Raw genomic sequence first — 19,648 nt, 5'->3', positions numbered from 1 at the left:
TCGCATTAAAGGGAACGCTTCCTAGGCTGAACCAGACAGAAAAAGAGCCATTTCCAAACTATTTACACCACAGCAACTTCCACTTTCTGAAAACAGAGAGAAGATAAAGTCTCTGCCTGACAGAGCTGGCATATAAGAGGAGACACTACAGGAGAAAACAACAAAGATGTGCTACTCTCTGACGGAGTCTTGCTACTTCAGAGCAGAAGAGGAGGCAGCAGAGCCGGATATTGTTGAAGCTGCAAATGGACTATAGCAGGAGAGCGAAGGTGTGGGGGAAGAAAAGCACTTTGTCTTCATCTGCACAGGTCTAGTAAACATGCAATCAGCTCTAATTAATCCTGAAGGAGCCCACGTAATTTATGTACCCAAACGCCATCTGGTTGAGAGCGGAGGCCTCGTCACACAGCCCCCCGGCCGCTCACCTGCAGGACGATGGGGAGCTGCTCCGGGGGGTTGCGGTTCTCCACGCCCATGGTCAGCCACACCTGGAATGCCGTCAGCTGCTCCGCAAAGAAGGGACTGTGCTGTGGGTGCAAGAACAGGAAGGCAGGTTTGGTTTAAAAAAAAAAGGGAAAAAAAAAAAGATGTGAAACAATTGGCATCTACAATTTGGCATCTACGACTTGCACATTTATTGTTTCCAAAAACTATTCTTTTTAATTTGCAAACATTTGTTTGGGGTTTCTTTAATGTATACAAATTTTCCAAAGACTGACGAGATACAATTCCCTTTAAATATGCTTTCTTTCTCTAATGGAAGTGTTTGGAAAACAGACAAAGAAAGAGTAGAGAAACAGAAAAAGATATCACAAAAGGTCTCAGGGAAATCAGATTCATCTTTTCCACAGAAGAAGCAGAGAGAACAGCAGTGGATTTATCTGCTCTGCAGAGGCAGCTTCACTCCTGTAGCAGCACACAGTGCTACCTCTACCCAGTCCACAGTGAATACAATCCAAAAAATATCAAAAAATATGTCCACCCACGTCTCAGCCTGCCCTGGCTGCCATAAACCTCTCCTACAAACAGGTGGCCATTCAGATGTCCTGGTTTGGGCTGGAAGAGGGCTGCCTCCTATTTATCAGCTTTTTAATTCAAGCCTTTTATTTAGCTATCCATCACTTCTGACACCTGTAATGCATAAAAGGGCTTCACACGGGCAAACAAAAAATCAGAAAATTTACTTAAGATACTGAATCCACTAATTTAATTACAGATATCTTGGTAGTGTGGCTAAATAAGTACAAAAACAACATGCAGAGTGCTACAGTATTTAATAGAGTTTACACTAGTGCCCTAGTAAAGGTACAAGGGTGGGATGAAGTCCCGACGTGAGCTAACTCCTACCACTCGGGCCTTCTACTTAGTGCTGAAGACAGTACAATCATACGCTGTTCTACAAAACGCATCTGAACGGCATCCAGCAAATATAAAGGATAACAGCTTGTAGTATCTCGAGACATAGAGGAATCTGGTTTAGGGGGCAGCAAATACAAGTAGAGAAAATACTGCGCAGTTTGAAAAACATCTGACGTAACTGGAGCCTTGCTCTAAGCTGCTGTGGTGGTTCGGGGGTGCCCCACACTGGCTGGGGATAGGGAGTTACTTGGCGAGATCTGACGTTCAGCAGCACATTTTAAGTCCCTGGAGCCTGCTCAAGGGTGTGGGGTGTCTCCCGCCCCCCAACACCAACAGTGACCGGCAACACTGTGACTCTCGTTCCCCAAACTGCTCTGCTCCGCAGCGCGCTCGGTCTGTCCCCGGGGCCACCGTCCGCCCCCGCCAGCACAGCAGCGCTGCAGAAACCCTCCTTTCGCCATCGATCCCGTGGCACAGGCAGGTACGAGAAAGGACTGAGCAACGCACACAGCACCTTCCGGTCAGAAATCCACAGGGAAACAGAAATCGAGAGGGAAGGAGGCAGGGGAGAGACGGGAGGCAGGAGACAAACCAACCCAAACCCGCCAGAGGCCCCATGGCTCCCCCGCCATCCCCACACGGGCCCGCAGGCCCTGCTCCATCAGGTTATCCTATTTTCCAGGTCTGACTAGAAAAGAACACCTAGGGAATAAGCAGAAGTCGATGCACGTGGTTTATAATGTGCTGCTGAAACAGAACAGCCCTGAAGAGATTATCAATGGCTTTATCCAGTGGCCGGGAACGGCCGGCAGCAGGTAATCCTGTGGCTCCCCTGACACAGGCTGCGGCCGCCGCCGGCCCCGGCCCCGAACGGGCTGGAACCTCCCCGACAGCACGGCCCTTCCCTGCCTCGCTGGCAGCAGCCCCCCTTCTCTGATGGACAGCACTTCTTGCCAGGCGTAAATCAAGAGGTTTGAGGGCAAAACATTGACGAGAACCCAAGGAAGAGATGAGCAGCCGTCTGCCTGCTCCAACCATTTGTCAGTGCAGAGCTGAGCCCCTTCCACCCCCTCCCGAACCGACAGCCACGTTTCACCTCCCTGCAGTGCCCCAGAGGTTCCTGTCTGCCCCCTCTCCCCAGAGCAGGCACAAACCTGCCCGGTATTAATCACGCTGGATGTTAAATGAGAGCGTAAGGAAGAGCTCAGAGGAGGACTTGAGCCTGCCCTTACACCTGGTGCCCGGGCGAGCTCGGAACCTCGCAGAATTCAGGCTCCCAGCTGCGACTGAGCATCGATAGCTCCACATTCCTCAAGTCCTAGTCAAAATAGACAAGAATTTACATTCGCCAGGCTTGAAAACCTACTTGTAAATTGTTTCCACCCTAACCTGAACCACTCGCTACTTGAGAGTGACCACTCTTATTCGCTGATCTCTTGCCTAATCCCTCCTCTCATCCCTGAAATACAGACATTTGCTGAATTGCAACTCATTGACAGTGAGAGCCAGATGAGGTCTGAGACTAATATAAATCACCCACTGACATTGTGAGTGACCTGAAATAAAAATAAGTATGAGCTAGGAGAGGAAACAACACATTCGTTTAAAGTTTAAAATACAGCACGTACAGCAGGGAAAAAAGGGATGGGAGGATAAAAGCCTTAGGGATTTTTATCATGTAAGAGATAATTTTTGCCTTAAAATTTTCAATTTCCAAAATCATGCTGGCGTGTTGGGATTTTTTTTGGTAACAATACTGTTAGTCAAGACTCAGTGCTCTGAAATTTTAACAGTTGGGTCTCAGGCACCATTTCTACAAGGAGTTGTTTCCTCCTCACCAACAGGCACAGCTGAATCAGACATCTCACACAGCAGTGAGGAACTTAAAAGTTGATTTTCAGTCTATCCCTCTAAGTGAGGTGAGCAGACACTTAAAATTTCCCAAAAATATAAACCCCAAAACTGCACCAATTCAAGACTCAACAAGCAAAAGTGATGGGCTGCACTGAGGTTTCAAATAATGGGATAAACTGGCCACACAACATTTCAGGATATTATCCAACTTACCCGAAAGGCAGTTCCTTCCTCTATAATTGTAGGTAATTGGGAAAGGCAAATATCAACTGCAAGGTCCCATGCTTGCCTAAAGAAAAAGGTGAAAGAGGAAAGAGAAGTCATTACAAGTTATCTGTAAGTAACGTTAAGGAAAATTTAAATTCATCATTACAAGTATCTGGACAAAGAAGTGTTGTCTGTGTCTCACTGGCTTAGAAATGCTCAATATTGCTTTTTTTTTTTTTTAAAAAAAAAGATAGATATAGCATACGAAAACTATGAAGAAAACAGTGAGAAGGTCTAGTCCAGCATCGTATCAGACTGAGCCACAGAAGGTGAGCGAGGTAAAACGATCCCTAGCTGAACTTCACAGAAACTGCTCCTCTCTGTAACGTAGAAAGAAGCCAGAATGAACTGAAATCTTATTATATACCTGTCCTCATGCAAAAATGGATGATTTTTTTTTTAAACTAGAAAAATGAACTCAATCCTGGATTAGCTCCAACCCATAACCCTTCAGCACACACCTCTGTTCATCCCAGACCTCGCCTGCATCCCCCCCACACCGGCTCAGACGATGCCGTCAGTCCTGCTGCATCTCCAAGTCCCAGCTCAGGGACATGCCTGCACCCCCCCGGCCCCGATCCTCCTCTTCCGCGTCCCCCACAGACACCGTGTCCCCACACACAGCGCCGAGGACACCAACTTGGTCCCCAGCCAGCCAGCTCCCAGCTGGGCTTTGTGTGACGGCCTTGCTGACAGACTGGCTCTACATGACTCACCCCAAGGATGGAGGGATGTACGCTAAACTAGAAAAGAGAAAATATTTAAAGATTTCAGCTTACCCTTTTCTACTACACTTTTAATGGCTGAAGCATTGTGATCTACAGTATTTCAGAGCTACAGTCATAACAGGGCGTAAATTACATCCAGGGGCCAAGGAACCTGTTGTGGCTGATTCAGTGCAAATTTGCTAACAGTCTGCTTCAAAATGCTCACAAACTGAAATAAATGCATTTGGTCTCCAAAGTTCCTAAAACACCTCTAAGAAAGCAAAACAGTTACTTTTTTACCCCAGGAACGATTATCCCTACTCTATCCACAGACGTTCCACGCACTTTTCATTTTACCATATGAATTTATGCACTCTGGAAGGCGAGTGAGGTAAACCCCCACCCGCCGGGTTTCTTACACAAAAGAAACTAATTTACTCTCCAGACACATTTGCTCTTCCATGGCTTGTGGCCATTGTGTGTTAACATCAATAGGCTAAGCAATTTTTCTTCTCCTAGGAACATTTGCAGACATAAGGCCATAGGTGATAATCAATACAGTGTGTTTTAGTTACCTGCTCTAATAAGTTCTTAAATCACCCTGTTTTGAGTCAAACAAAGCCTTCCATTAGAACAACCGCCGAGCGAAATCCATCCCATTAGCCTAACTGGCAGCTGTTCTCAACCCAGAACAATCTCTCCAATTAGATGGAAAAATAAACTACAAGGCTCTTGCATTTTTTTTTTTCTATGGATTCAAGAGATGAAGCTTGTTTTAGTTGCCCCTGACTCTGTCCCTCTGCTTCACAGCGCTCACCTTCCACTTGACAATATGCTGCCAATATAATTAAGAGGTAATCAAGAGATAATCAAAGCACGGGCAACAAATGCTTCCCACATGCTCAATAAAGAGCCATGCTGGAGACAAAATGTTTACGCAGAGCTGATGAGGGAGATATTTATTCCTGGTTGAGGCAGAGGCAAAGTCAATTAGTGCAAATATAAAGATAATTTTACTTCAAGCAAAGAATGAAAATTTCTGACTTCCAGGTGTCTTGGAGGAATGGGCAATAACACCCACAGAAATTCTCCAAACATTAGAAAATGCCAATACATACTGCCTTTGAGAGAAGTGTTACTACACAGGAGAAAAATGGTCGGGAGATCAGAGACATCTAGTCTTATTTTGGCTGCCTCTAAAAGGATGCTGCGTAGTCATTACACTGCAGAGGCAGAGGCACAGAGCGAAGATGCTGAGCTCCTCGGAGTCATTTTAGGTAAGAAGCACCAATACTGCTATAAAAATGTCCAAATCAGCTCAGCAAGGTCAAATCTCAAAGGTTTTAAGTGTTATCACAAAGAACCAACAAAAATTTTATGAGATTTTAGTAGATTAAAACAAAACCTCTTTTTACGCTTCTAAAAACAGGCCATGAGAAATCAACGCAGCCACACAGCCAACGTCACTCAATCCTTCAAAAGAGTAACCACCAACAGAAAGTCTTGACACCACCGCTCATCGCAACCTAGAGCTGCGGATCCGCCTCTCCCGTGAGACTCCGATCACCTCAAACACTTCCAATGGTTCTCCGGCCTTCCCATGCTGCTGGCGAGGCTTTAGGTTGCAGACGAGTTGCCACAGAGGTAACTCACCGCGTTGGCAAAACAGACGATGGCATTGAACAGGCGTGACAATCATCAGAAGATTCAAAACAAGCCACAAACGAATGGTAAAGGACTAACGCCAGGGAGCATGTGAGGAGAAACAGAAGGGGAAAAACACTTGTTACAGTCACGGTGAAAATAATGGCTGGTGGTGGGGAGGAGGAGCAGTGATTGACTGTTCTAATATGCCAAAGGGAAGCAGAAAGGTGGGCACTTGCAGATATGCTCGCAGAACTAATATTCCACTTTAGCACACAAACAAGAGATAAATTAGGGAGCATCAGGGGAACAAGGATGGGCGGCGTTGCATCCTAGAAGTGATTTATGAAAGCCAACCCAAGAGATCACCACCTGTCTTCCTTCTTGGCGGAGACTGCCGTTTGCTAGGTGCTTTGGAAGATTTGTTTCACCACACTGGGTACAAAAAGAGCCGGGCAATACCTCAGCATCGCTCCTGCCTCCTCCCTCACTGTGCTCTTCCGATGGCCCCGCAGCCCTCGCTGCGAGAAGACGACACTATGATGCATCCACTTGGCAATGCCCTACTGAAATACCACAGGGCTTCAACTTCACTGCGTTATGTTACCAAAGAATGCGTTAATGAAGGTATTTATACTGTCCTAATCGCTGCGTGTACAAAAATTTGATAGAGCACTTGCACAAGAAGAGACGACATCTCCCCTTTGTACACCCCAGCGAAGTTAGAAGCTCTCATACACTTCAGGTAAGGTTTTCTACATACTCCTGTTATATCTCCCCCAAAAGGGCAATAAAAACAAGCAATCCCACACAGCGACTGATGTGACCAAGTCCAAAGGATTTCCATTGTACACCGCCCATGAGGAGATGGCCATTTCTATGTGGTCCAAAGCCGGGCTGGATGAGGCAGAAACTCGAGAGAACCTGGAAAGAAGCACCGCAGGAGGGGAAGCTCGAGTTCCCCACCAGTGGCACCACCAGCCCTCAAACCACAAGTTCAGAAGATTTTCTCATGCAATGAGCCCCACAGCATGGCCATATTTACCCTTACACTTGCTCGGGACCTGGCAACTTCCATAGCACCGCATCTCAAAAAAGGCAAAAGCTTTTAGAGCGCTCCATGCTCCGCCGGGAGCAATCTATCTCATTAAAGGACGGGGTCAAATTCACAGACTTCCATCTGCGTCAGGATGGGGGACTCCTTAGGTTCAACTATGGCAAAAACATACGTAGTCTCAGGCATCTCCCAGATATATATATTTTGGAATATTAAATCCTCCGCTTAGTTGGAAGATTGACTCTGTTAAAAAACAGGCAAGACAGTGCTTTTGTTTATCCGCCGCAGGGAGAGCAGCGCAGCATCCCAAGGGAACCAGTCTGCCCACAGCGCCTGCACCTCTGCCTGCGCCCACCAACCAGCCCAAGGACATACCCTCCACGCAAGCTGCAAGCCACCGCCTGGGGAAAGGACACTGCCTTTCAGCGTACTGGGAAACTAAAAATGAAAAGGCATTGCTCCTCCATAATTCCACAATAAAAATTAAACAGGGAAAGAGCTCCCTTGCATTCCATCATTAGCTCTCTTCTCCCATGAAAGAAATACCCATCTTTATATTTTAGTTTCAATTTTTCTTAGCCCTTCAGCACAAAGTCCCTACTTACATGCCCCCCAGACTCCATCTGTGTCCCCCCCTCAGTCCGATACCAGTTTCATTACAGTAGGACTGTTTAAACTTCTAATAATTTAACGTGAACTCATCCAACTGCCTTCGCTCCGCTTCCCAGAGGTGCTGCAAAGTTTGGACTTTTAAGCAAAGAAGAGAAGGGCGGGAGTTCCAGCTTTGCTCTATGACTGTTTTATTAAGCAAATCCACCAAATGTTTGGTAACGGAAGCCCACGGTAATATTTTAACAGCAGAAATTAGACATGGTTACAGAGATGTGCGTTAGCCTTTCTGCACCCACGTGTACCACATCAGCTGGCACATCAGGAAAGCGGATTTTCTTACACACAAATTTTCTGGGCTGAGTCAATGTCTAATGCTTCTAATTCTCACGTCACGGTTTTTATAACGTATTTTTGATGTCCCTTTAACATTCTCTCTTCTTCTGGGAATAGTTTCTATTATATTGCACCCCTCAGATGTTAGTGGAAATGAGTATTTGGTGCTGGGGCAGTCATGCCAAGGAGCAACCACGGAGAAGCTGAAGCCATCTGCAGTCTTGGGGCTCGAGCACCGGGGTAGCTGCTTGTTTTGAATGGTATTTCTGGGACTGTTAAATATTTCAAATACGTTGGACAAGATTTTTCACGTTTGTTTCTTCTGCAAGTACAATTCACCCACATACCGCGTTTGATTGAATTTTCCGATTTCAGCCTGAATTCACCTGCTTCACAGTGACACCGTGAACTCCCTAAGCCTGCTTTAGGGGAGACAGCTGGGGAGCTGCTCAGACATGGCTATTTTTAACAAATACTTATTGCTATGAATATTTGTTACAACGATGAAATCCTCCTTTCTCCGACCAATGCATTCCCTGGCTCTAGCCACAACTTAGAGCACATGCTTTGCTATTTTTGTCTTACATTTCTCCCCATTAAACTATTTGTAGTCTGTTAATGGGTTGAGACTAACACATAGACACACACCGAAATCTGGTGAAATCAGCAGTGTAATCTGAATTAATCCGATCCTTCAAATGTCAAACAGTTCCAAATGCCCTTTCAAACAGTCACTTTCTTCTTGCCGAGATTAGTCTTTCTGGGGAGCTAAATGAGAGCCAGTTCTCTGAGAAAAGGGCGAGCAGACCTGCATCCGTCCTGCAGCGCTCCCGCAGCCTCCAGCTCCCCTCGCACCTGGAACTGGGTTGCTCTTATTATGGGTTTCTTTTCAGCTAGAATGTCAAGCTTATTTTCTTTGCAGTATCTTATGACTTTCTTTCCACTAGAATTTCATGGTCTGTGTATAGACTATTGCAATATTTCTATTATGGACAAATCATAGCTCTTCCAAAGCATAATTACGGTACTTCGTTTTTAATATATGACCTATGTTAGGGACTATTTCCAAACACATTATTAGGTCTTTTCAAAGGCCGTGAATATAACTTGCTGCCAACAGCAGTAATGTATAAACCATAATCCATCACAAGAGAGATCAAGATGCTGACAGAGCATCGCCCCCCCTATTCTTACTGCACAACGGCTCTCGGAGTTGCATAGCACAGCCAGTCAATCAATATATATTAATATTAATACTTGTATTATAGTAGTGCCTGCAGCAGCCAAGAACCTACAGTGCGAGGTGCCGTACAAATAGAAACAAACGGCCCGTGCCCGGAAGGGTTTGTGCCTAAGCGGGAAAAACAGAGAAAGCCAAGAAAAGACAGACAGACAGGAAGGAATGAGCATGTCAGAGCCTACCAAGAGGGCACGGTCACAGAGACCAGCTCTCCCGATTCCGAAATAGGGTGCCCTTCTTGGGGAAATAAAAAGATTGACAGATTGTGGGTCATATTTTCCTTCAAGAAATAAGCTTTCATTATTCCTCAATTGTTCAGGTAAAAAGGATAATTAACAGAACAAGGAGCAGCGGTCTCCCAAATGCACTGACTAGAACAACAATTTAATAGGTCAAAATTTTACAATTGTTTTCAAAAGGACTAAAGCAAAAGGAAGAGAAGCTCCTCTCTCCGACAACCTCGGTGCTTCCATTACATCCACGCCAGCTCCTCAAACCACGAGACATTTGGGTGTGGGTTAGGGAGAATTATCAAATGAGCAGAGACAAAGGTGAGCAAAAGAGATAAAGAGGAAATGGTTCAGATTTAATGTCTGAGAAGGGGCAGCAGTAATTCCGCACAAGGTAAACCGATGTTCACGTCCCGCATGAGGAGCATTTGGCAGTGCCCGCCCGTCCCCCCGGCTCCCATGGGGCTGGCCGAGCTCCGGCCCCAGCCACAGGGCGGGTGGGGGGCAGGACCCCCATGCTCCGGCTCCGGAGCTCCTCCTGCCCTCTCCCCTCCCGCCGCCTCCCAGCCGCTCCCAGTAAGGAGCCGTGAGGCTGGTGCGGAGCAGCAGGAGCGCGAGTCCACGGCTGCTGCGATGAGGAGGGAGATCGGGGCAATGCACGCCAAGCTGTGCAGAGATGGTGGGAACATCGCTACAGCCAGCGAAACACTGACGTTTCCTTACGCCTTTTCTGCAAAAGATGGTGCAAAAAGGTACTAACACCCAACGGTAGTTTGCTTCTCCAGTCAGCCTTCTGCTGGGATATGAATTACGTCTGTATGTACATCCCATTTTCAGTCACTTTCCCAGCAGAATGGCTTGTGTCCGTACGAGCAAAGAAACACGGAAATCTTGTGTTACCGTTGCGAATGGAGGAGCAAAGCCCAGAAGCCAGATGAGCATCCAGAGGGCAATGGAAGAGAGGAGAACATATGCAAATATGTAGTGGAGAAGCTAAAACATCGCACCATGACTTAGGCTGCAAACAGCAAACCAGACCCTGAGTCAGGAACACACACCCGCCACACACGGGATCCCAGGGAAAGGGAGGAGGTGCTAAACCAACCCAAATAAACAGCCCCAAAAGCACAGGAGAGGGGAGGAGGAGGAGAACAAGGGCTGTGAAAGTCCCCTGAAGTCAGACCCTTGAGGAGCAGGGGCTGATACACGCCAGGGCCACTGTTCGCAGTCATTAAGCATTTATAACACCGGAGGAGGGAGCCCTGGAGGGTGTTCTTGCCCCCCGCTTGCAGATCAAACCATTGCTGACGACGCGTCAGCCTGGACTCGCTCCCCAAAACACCATCCGACGTGCGGGGCATGAGAAATCGGGGAAACAAAACAGCAATCGGCAAAAACCTGCTGCACCACCCACCACCTAACAATGCAGACGGAGATTCAACGTGATCATCAAATCACATTGTCTGAAGTTTCCGTTCTTTTCCACACTCCGTTGGCCAACTCTCCTGCCCTCCAGTCACATTACCTAGTTTATCTAAACAGTAAAATGGGTTTGGAGGTTTCGGATCAGGGATCCATTAGAAAATTCTTGAATGAAAGGTGATAAGTACGCGCAGATGATTATTTTTGGAAAATATTTAAGCGAGCCCTAAATTAGTTTCTAAATCTGTCCTTACTAAAAAGTTCATAATAATCAACTGAGCCACCTCTGACAAAAGTGGAATTTTCCCCTTTGCTACATTTGCTTCAAAGCGCACATTTTTTGGAGGACACTGAATAAAGCGTGTCACGGGATTCTCTGCTCCCTTGCTGTCTACTTCGCTAGTGTTTAGGATTCACAAGGAATTTTCTTAAGGAATTTCTTCTTCCGGTAAATCCCCAAAAGCAGCACCAACGCCATTATCCTGTGGCGTGGTCTGAGGGGCTTTGCAGAGGTATTTGCAGCACCGTTGTGCACCAGGAGAATTACGGCACAAGCAAAGAACAGAACGCGTTTCTGGAATCCATCATGCTGCCACGCGGGTCTGTGAGAGCCACAGAACGGGACCCAGGTCTCCCGAGCTTCATTCCTGTGGTTCAGCTCGAGGATGGCGACACCGACTCCAAGTCACCGACTCCAAGTCACACTCCCATAGGAAACCACAAATAGAGGCTTTTAATAGGCGGGCAATAAGAATGAATTAAATTCCCATAAGGAACTGGAAATGGAGGTTTTCAATATGCTGGCAATAAGCAAGCTAGAAATAACTTAAGAAATTTACTGTTTTAATTTCAAAGTTTCTGTAAAAACGTGCTCTGCCGTACTGCAACTGGAGACGCACAGTTCTACGGCTCAAGCTCTGCCACATCAAGTGGCAACATCAGCTGCGAGACGCCGTGGGAGCCCTGGCGGTTTTTCTGCTCTTCACTTACAGACGTCCCCGTCCCTCGCGTGACGCCCTGATGAAACAACTCACTGGATTTACAAATGACCGAAGCAATTTTCCTCAAAAGCTGCTGATCCAACACTTAAGAACACTGCTTGGTGCATTGAGCGAGGCTGCCCAGTTCCACCCCTCTTCCTCCCTGCTTTTCCATAACCAAAGAAATTCCATGTTCCCTCGACGGCCGCTGGCGCCCGCAGCCTCCCAGGGAGAGCAGGCCACGCCAGCCCAGCTCACCGATGCTGCTACCAGGTTCACGCTGATTAGCCTCACGTCATACCTGCTCTACACTTATCCTCCTCCACTATTTTACGGAGGAAACTTATCAAAAGGAGTTTGAAAAAGCAGGCAAATTAAGCCCACAGCTCCCTTCACCTGCCATGTCCTCAGCCCTCCCGCAAGCGGCCCGGCCATCGTTTTCTCCCACAGGAACTACCTTAGTTTGACTGTACCCGTTTGTACTTGGCCAGATTTTGTACTGTTCTATTCCTAATCATACTGAATAAAAAAAATGAAAGCAAGCACTTTTGTTATTACTGTAGTTATTATTATTTTTATTCTTATTATTCATGGGACATTTGTTTGATGGTCAAAACCACATTTAAGAGCTTTTCGATAACTGTGCCACGTCCATTTCCATTAATCATCTTAAAAGCAACAGTACAAGTAGATGAACTCTGCTGCAAAAAATTTCTTCTATTTCAACAACGCAAGTGAAGAATTTTCCCCTCAGGCCCTCAGCTCTCCCCACCCTCCACAATCCCAGGTGAGCAGCTTTACTTTGTGAAAATGAAGGTACCACACGCCCAATTTCTTTTCCATCGGGAGTGAAAGAAGAACCGAAGCTTCTGTATTACAGAATTACATTATAGTTACGTACGCACAGAGAAGCAATACATTTGGAGATGGGTATTACGCTGCCACATGCTGTTTCATTTTTGATCCACCGACTTAATCAGTAAAGCGCTGGGTAGATTTAAGCACTAACAATCTTTCTTGACCGAAGTGCCTGAAATCTCCTCAGGGCACCCGCCCCCGGGCTCTGACTTACCACATGGCGTGCATGTAGGTGGGAGGCAGGCGGGGGCTGCTGACGGGGGTGCAGTTGTAAGATCTCATAATTCTTTCTGCCAAGAGAAAGTTCCGAAATAAACTGGCCACGAGCAGGTCTTGCCTGAAGAGCTTCTGGAAAAGGTCTGCGAGAGATCGCACGAATTACTAGATGCATATCTTTGCAACTTCAGTACCGTAGGTAATATGCAAAAATCATTTAAAACATAAAGCCACATTAACAGTTTATTCCAATAACAAGGAATCTACAACAGTTTTGCAGTGACATGATATGACAACCATTAAAAGGAAATCCCACCTTCTGAGTTCCCTTAAAGCATCACTGTTACTCTCCATTTTACATTAACAGAATTAAGTACTTTCTACCTCAGGTTCTTTTTTGCCTTTTCTGGATGAAATTCCCCTGTTGGTGTTTCACTTAAACTCAGCCTAAGTTTTTGGAAACGACTGAGGCAGGAAAGGACCTCTGAGTACTCTTTCATCAAGAGCTACACACCTGTTAACTGGCGGCTTGATGTGCTTATGAGAAGCCAACATGAATCCTAAAAGACAGCAGATGTGCCAGCTTCTACAGAGGCAAAGAAAAATTTATGCTGTACCGAGCATCGGAAAGAGGACAGTTGGAAAACTGCTTACAAATTTGGCCACCCGTGCTCCAGAAGTAGGAATTCACAGTGTAGCAGGGGTGGAGAAACGGGATGAAGTTACTCCTGGGAAACACAGGCTGCCTTACCAGCAAAGAGGAAAAAAACCCTTTATTTATGATACTAACAAAGGCTGGAAGAAAACAGATTGCCCTTTACAAATACAGTAAGAAAGAAAATTATTCAAGCTAAAGCAATCATGTTGGCACTAGAAACAAACCTGTCTGGTTTCTAATCATCAGGTTGCTGAAATGCTTCTGGTAGAAACGAGGGAACGTAAAAAATTTAACTAGCCTTAAGATCCAGGCTGATCTGCTCTTTCTGTATCAGGCTTTAATTTTCTCCTTATTTCAGCACCTCATTTATCTTATTCTTCATCCTTCTACTTTGAATAAGCAACGCTCGCTTCTGGTGGAAACTTGATTCTCCTGCCCAAGTCTTACCTCTAGGCAAGACGTTCCATGCAATGGTGTCTGTGATAGCGGTGAAGATCCAATTCAGCTCTCCCAGGGGAGTTCTCCGGTCATTCAGTCTTCCCGGAATCCTACAAGCGGGAAGAAAAAAACAAGTCGGCTTCCTATTAATTAATTTTTTTTTTAGATACACAGGCCCAAGCCTAAGCCTCTACCAAGGCTCACAGAAGACAGCATTTCCAGAACTTTAATTCTTAACCAAGAATTTATGTGGCTAGACAAACTTTCCTTATCCAAAATCTATTACATATGAATTTGCTCGTAACATGAATTGCTAGATAAAGGACGATAAAGAAGGAATTGTTTATAGATAACTGAGCTAAGGGAAGAACATCTGGGGAGGTGTCACAGAGACGATGTTGATTTTTGAGTGATGCAACGGAAACGACTTTTTCTTCCAAAGTGCCACCCTGCTTCATTTTATCCATTACTCACTTCTTGCTGAAATATTTAATAATAAATAAAATTTATATTACAAACTGTATGCTCATGATCCACAACGTCCCTGTGTGAGAACTTTCGAGCGATGATATTCCAGAAAAAACCCAATTATTTTTTAAACAGTCAAAAAGCTCAGAAGAGTTAGAAAACACGGTCCTTTTGTTAAAAATTGTCTGGCAGTAACGGACGGACGTCACAGCTCCCTCCCTGTCGCTGCAAACTGCTGCCTGTTCACCAAGAAATGGCCCCCAGCAAGACTCAGCGAATGGTTCCAGCCAGACTGTCTTGAAGTCAAAACCTTCACCCCGGGGACGTCCCACCCCCTGCCCCCGGGAACGCGGCTTCAGCCCTAAGGATCCCAGAACCTGCCAGAAACACACAGCGGGAGCCCAGCTGCGGCCTGGGAAGGTACCGAAAATGCCCAGGAGCCCGATTGCTGATTTTATTAAATATTTTAAAGTGGAAAAAAGTGGCGCTAATCAATAGCAGGCACGGCAGCTTTCCAGATAGCCATCAACCCTCGTCCCTGCTCACGCCCAGCGAATGCAGGGGAAGTGAGCAAAGAGTCTGTTGGGTTTTTTTAAAGGTTATATTTTAGATTGGAGAAAGTAACTCAAATCATGCAAAAAGCTGAGATATTCATACAGACATCCCCTTCCTCAAATAAAGCAAAAGCAAAAGCAAAGGGCCAGCTAGTGATTCTACTGGGAAAATCCAGCTGCCTGTTACACGAGCGTTTCATAAATAAATGCTTTTAAGTGCAGTCGCTTAAAGGCAGTGGGTTACTGTGGCGCACACAGGCAGTGGGGGACTGTAACATTCAGGTTTGTCACAGGGAAGGCCTCTCTGTGCCTACGCCTGTGTATTTTGGCTACAAGACGACTTGCATTTAATAGAAGATTCTAAGAACACCGAGTTGTTAACCTGCCTTTGAAAATCCCCGCCAGCAGCACAGAGCCCTGAAGCTCTGCAGCAGTACACCCGCTATGTTTTCAACAGGGATACCTATAGATAAAAGGGGCTCTCTGCTGTAAAACCTCCCCGTGCATGAAGACTCATCAAGAAGTAAAAATCAAAAACCCAACCTCCTGCAAGAAAGCCCAGTTTCCCCAGGAAAGCACTGGGCACCGGGGATGGGGACGGAGAGGCGAGGGAGCACGGAGCCGTGTCGCGGCGTGTCCTCTACAAGGGAGCCAGCAGCGGACAGAGGCGGTTTTGCCTTGTATCACTGAGACTGACACTGGAAAGTTTTGCCTAGTGTTCACGTTTTGGCATTCGCTTAAGCCGCTTAGGACATACAAACTAATACAAACTATAGAAGATGCAGAAAAAAACTTTAAAAAAAAAAAAAATGAATGATGTCATACAGTGAGAGATTTAAGGTCATTCTATCTACGCTACCAAGGAGCAACTTGAACACTGTGGATAAACACCTACAAGAGAGAAAAAACTGGGTGCCAACAAATACTTTACACAAGTGGAGAAAGGAGGGAGAGCACTTGACCATTGAAAGAAAGGGAAGCAATTCAATCTTCAGCCTTCAGAGGTTCAAGGCACACGTGCTTCAGAGGAGCAGGAGTTTTCACCCTTCTGAGGAGCAACCTGGTAAAATTCTGCAGCCTGAGACACACAGAAGGTCAGAGCAGAGAAACTAACGGGCTCCTCTGGGCTTAATGTTTCTTATTCTAAGCATCAATACAGCACAGGCAGCAGCCTGCCCGAAACACAGTTGGTGACGGGGGAACAGCAACGTCCCACCACGCATCCTGCTGTTGCCGGGCCCAGGACCCTGGCTGAGCCGGGACCTTGCTTTTGTAGACTGAAAAAAGTCACTCAAATTTATTTTGTCCAGGAACTGAATGAGGATCTCATACTGCATTTGTTCATCTGTAATAAGGTATAAGACTGGAGTGACCAAATGCCACCCTACTGCGACTCCGGCCCAACACACGCACAACGCCACTTAAAGGAGCGCGCGCAGCTGTAAGCTGCTCTTCAACGTCTCCCAGCTTCTGTCTCCGTCCTGACCAGCTTTCCGAAATATGCTTTCTAATGATTATTTGCTTCTCACAAAAGCAAAAACAAGAAAAAGAAGAAGAAAACAAACTCAAAACCCCAACCAACCAACAAGCCCAGACCAACAGAGCGTCCTGGGCTGTCCTACCCCTGCTCCGAGGCTCCGGCACAGCCCGGCACTCTCCAGCTCAGCTCTCCTCCCCTTGAGCAAAGCACCGGAGAGAGGATGGGGAAGCTTCAGAAACACGCACCTGCCCGGTAAGACATCCCATGGATTTAATCCAAACGCACCTTAGTTCCCTTCTTTAATGAGTTTTCAAATATTAAAAGCATCAAGACAAACTACATGAAGCAAGAGCTTTCTCTATGGCAACTTCTTCCTCTGATGGGTACAGCAGCATTACTGCCAGGCTGGTTCAGATGCAGCATATTCCCCCGTATAAAGACAGTTTCTAAAACAGCTAGAAATTAGCATCTTATAAAAAATTCCTGCCTGTCTTGATATCAGAGGAAAAATATACATCTCTGAAACTGTTTGTTAAGGATCCCCCAGAGCAAGCAGAGGGAACACAAGGCCACACCACCGCTCTGGTGAGGATCGCACGTAAATATTTGCATTGCAGAACACCCTCTGCAGCAAAATAGCAGCGTTTCCTCAGTCAGAAATTTATTAATTAGAAACCAAAGTGATCCTTGCTGAGATTCCCCAACAAGCCAAACACTGAGCTTAAACCAATTGATGGCCACTTTCAAGCCAGTTTTCAGTGGAAATTGAAATAGGGTGTTTCACGGCAGAGCCTGAATCTTTACACCAGACGGAGAGTTCTGCGCACAGTTCATACTAAATTCCCTTTATTAAATGCAGATTGTGAGTTGATACATGTCTTACTGATGGCATTGAACAGGAGTGACAGGCTGAAATCCAAAGCTGCTGCTAGCAGCCCAGCCTCAGAAACTCCTTGTGACTTGAATATCTACTTTCGTGGGGAAAGAGGTAGGCTTATTTTTGCATTTGTATTTAAAATAACTATCCATTACTATAGTATAGACTTTATTTTGCATTTTAAAATGCATTTGGTAATTTTCCACAATACAACTGTCCTTTCTAAGACTGGCCACAAGATTAATAGAAAATACAGCTCCCTGGGAGGGTCTGCAGCCAAGCGGAGACTCCCAGGACGCCAGTCGCCCCGCTGCGTGCCGCGGGGTGAGCTCCTTTCCTTCCTGCCCTCACAGACAGTCAGGAAGATGCTAATTCTGTACCTGGCTCCGGCAGCGCGGGGACAGACGCTGCGTTGAAAAGCTCTGCGTTAGGCGGCGGCGGTGAGGGCAGAGAGAGGTTGGGGAACGGCACAAGAACGAAGAGCGACCATTTCCACCGCTGCCCGGAGCCCGCCCGCAGACTGGGAGCCGCTGGAAGGGCAGGGCCGGGCCCTGGGCTGCACACGGGGATCAACCAAGGTTGGAGCAGTCAGCGCTATAAATCGGGAGATGGAAATAAACAGCATGTTTTGTGTTCCTGGATGGGACTACTCATCTTAAAGATGTAGAGTTATTTGTTATTTTTGCAGAGTTCCACCACACAAATCTACTTAATGGTATTTTTTAGATAAAATATTTTGGGGTGAGTACAATTCCCTTGTGCAATGTGCTCTTTCAAACCCATCCTGTGGCTATAAACTAAAGCATCTTTTAATTCCTGCTTGGGCAGGAACGTCGCAGGGACCCAGGAGGTCTTTCCCCCCGAGGAACACTGCTGTCGCTGGCATCACCTCTCCCGGTGCCTTTCGCGTTCTGCTCTGACAACAGCGAGAGCCTCTGACAGGAAGGACAAAGCAGTCCTCCTTTCTAAAAACTGTCTTTGAGGGAGGGGAAGAAAAGGGAAAAAGGGCAGCGCTGTCTCAGCCGCTCGCTGGAATTTAACATCTCTGGACTCTCGATCGCTTCTTCCATCAACTTCCCGACAGACGCCTTTCCAGAGACCTAAATCACGGCAGTCTATTGTGAAAAGTGAGGACTACAAAATGTCAGGGTCACTAAAGAGCTCGTGCTAGGTGTAACCATCAATGTCCTTGTCAGAAATTCAGCAAAATCCCATGAATCACTTTAATTACAGGGGAAGCATTTACTTCAAAGGATGCCAGGTCTCCCCTTTGGATGGGCTCCACCATTACCCCTACTTTTGGGGTGTAATACAGACGACACTGGGATACGCAACATCATACTTAGACTTCCGAAAACAAGACGCTTGGTACCAATTTATACCTGCGAATATTCACAATAATTTGAGTTTGGGGAAAGAAAAAAACCTAAGTATATTTCACTTTTCACTCTTTCAGGAAAAAAAGGGAGAGGGTATACCACAGCAAAGGGTGCCAGAGTAACGCAGGCGGGATATTTGCCGTGGGAATCTCACGGAGCGGCAAGAGCTGCTTAGCCAGGACCAACGCAGTTAATGTGCTCCCAGACAACACGCCCCCATCACCAAATAACGGGAACGACACAGGCGCGATTGGGCTCCTGGAACCTTGGCAAACTACTTGAGAAAGACAAAACGTTTGAGGTTCTTAAATTATTTGTTCGAGAGTGCTGTAAAGCTTTGTACACTAGTGTTCAATCCTGTCATCTCTCGCTATAAAGATGTGAAAGAAGTGTTGCCATGAAAACCAGCCTTTCGAGTATGATCTTCCCTTTGTATTTACAATAGGCTTTGCCTACACTAGAGACTGGTACCCCGTAACAATGGTGATAAAATTAAATACTCCATTTCAATAAAACCAAATTTATTACAGAACAGAAACTTTTCAAAATAACATCCTCAAAAGCAAAGTTTTTCCTCGCCTCAAGTACTAATGAGCCATACATCACCAACAGGCAGTGGGGCAGAGCATCCCTGTTATCCCGCGGCTGGTAACACTCACTAGAACACTTACCTTCCCAAATACGCTCCAATGCCTTCGACTGAATTTTCGAGAACATAAAGGGGCTGAAAGCTGCCTAAACTAGGTCTAAAGGCAAACCAAGAATTATAGTTTTCCCACTATAAATAAAATAAGAAATATTAAAAAAAAAAAAAGAAGCTGCAGTATTTCAGAATTTGGACCAGCAGATAACTGATTAAATATCTGCAAAGACACCTTAACGGCCCAGACCGGCCACGGCGAGAGCAGGGTCCTGCAGCACGAGAACGATCCTCCTGCCTTCGCCTGCCCTTCGCCCAAGAGGTGATGGATTTGCCCCTCTCCAGTCCCGCTGAAAATAACTTTTTTCTTTTATT

At 46.2% G+C, this 19,648-nt stretch overlaps 1 protein-coding gene across 4 annotated transcripts in view; it reads right to left on the bottom strand.

The window, feature by feature from the left end:
• The window catches only part of RPTOR (regulatory associated protein of MTOR complex 1), a 155,904-nt gene that overhangs the window by 66,647 nt on the left and 69,609 nt on the right, over positions 1–19,648 (bottom strand). For all 4 annotated transcript variants that reach the window (XM_074607399.1, XM_074607396.1, XM_074607397.1 and 1 more), the window contains exons 8-11: positions 13,885–13,985; positions 12,778–12,922; positions 3,427–3,502; positions 426–527 (exon numbers count right to left, since the gene is read on the bottom strand). In XM_074607399.1, coding sequence (XP_074463500.1) covers positions 426–527; positions 3,427–3,502; positions 12,778–12,922; positions 13,885–13,985 — 424 coding nt within the window. The remainder of the gene's footprint in view (positions 1–425; positions 528–3,426; positions 3,503–12,777; positions 12,923–13,884; positions 13,986–19,648) is intronic.

The sequence above is a fragment of the Larus michahellis genome, chromosome 14 (assembly GCF_964199755.1).
Source record: "Larus michahellis chromosome 14, bLarMic1.1, whole genome shotgun sequence".
Taxonomy (NCBI): domain Eukaryota; kingdom Metazoa; phylum Chordata; class Aves; order Charadriiformes; family Laridae; genus Larus; species Larus michahellis.
Note: the sequence above shows the minus strand (reverse complement) of the source record. Positions and strands in the feature narration are given on the sequence as shown.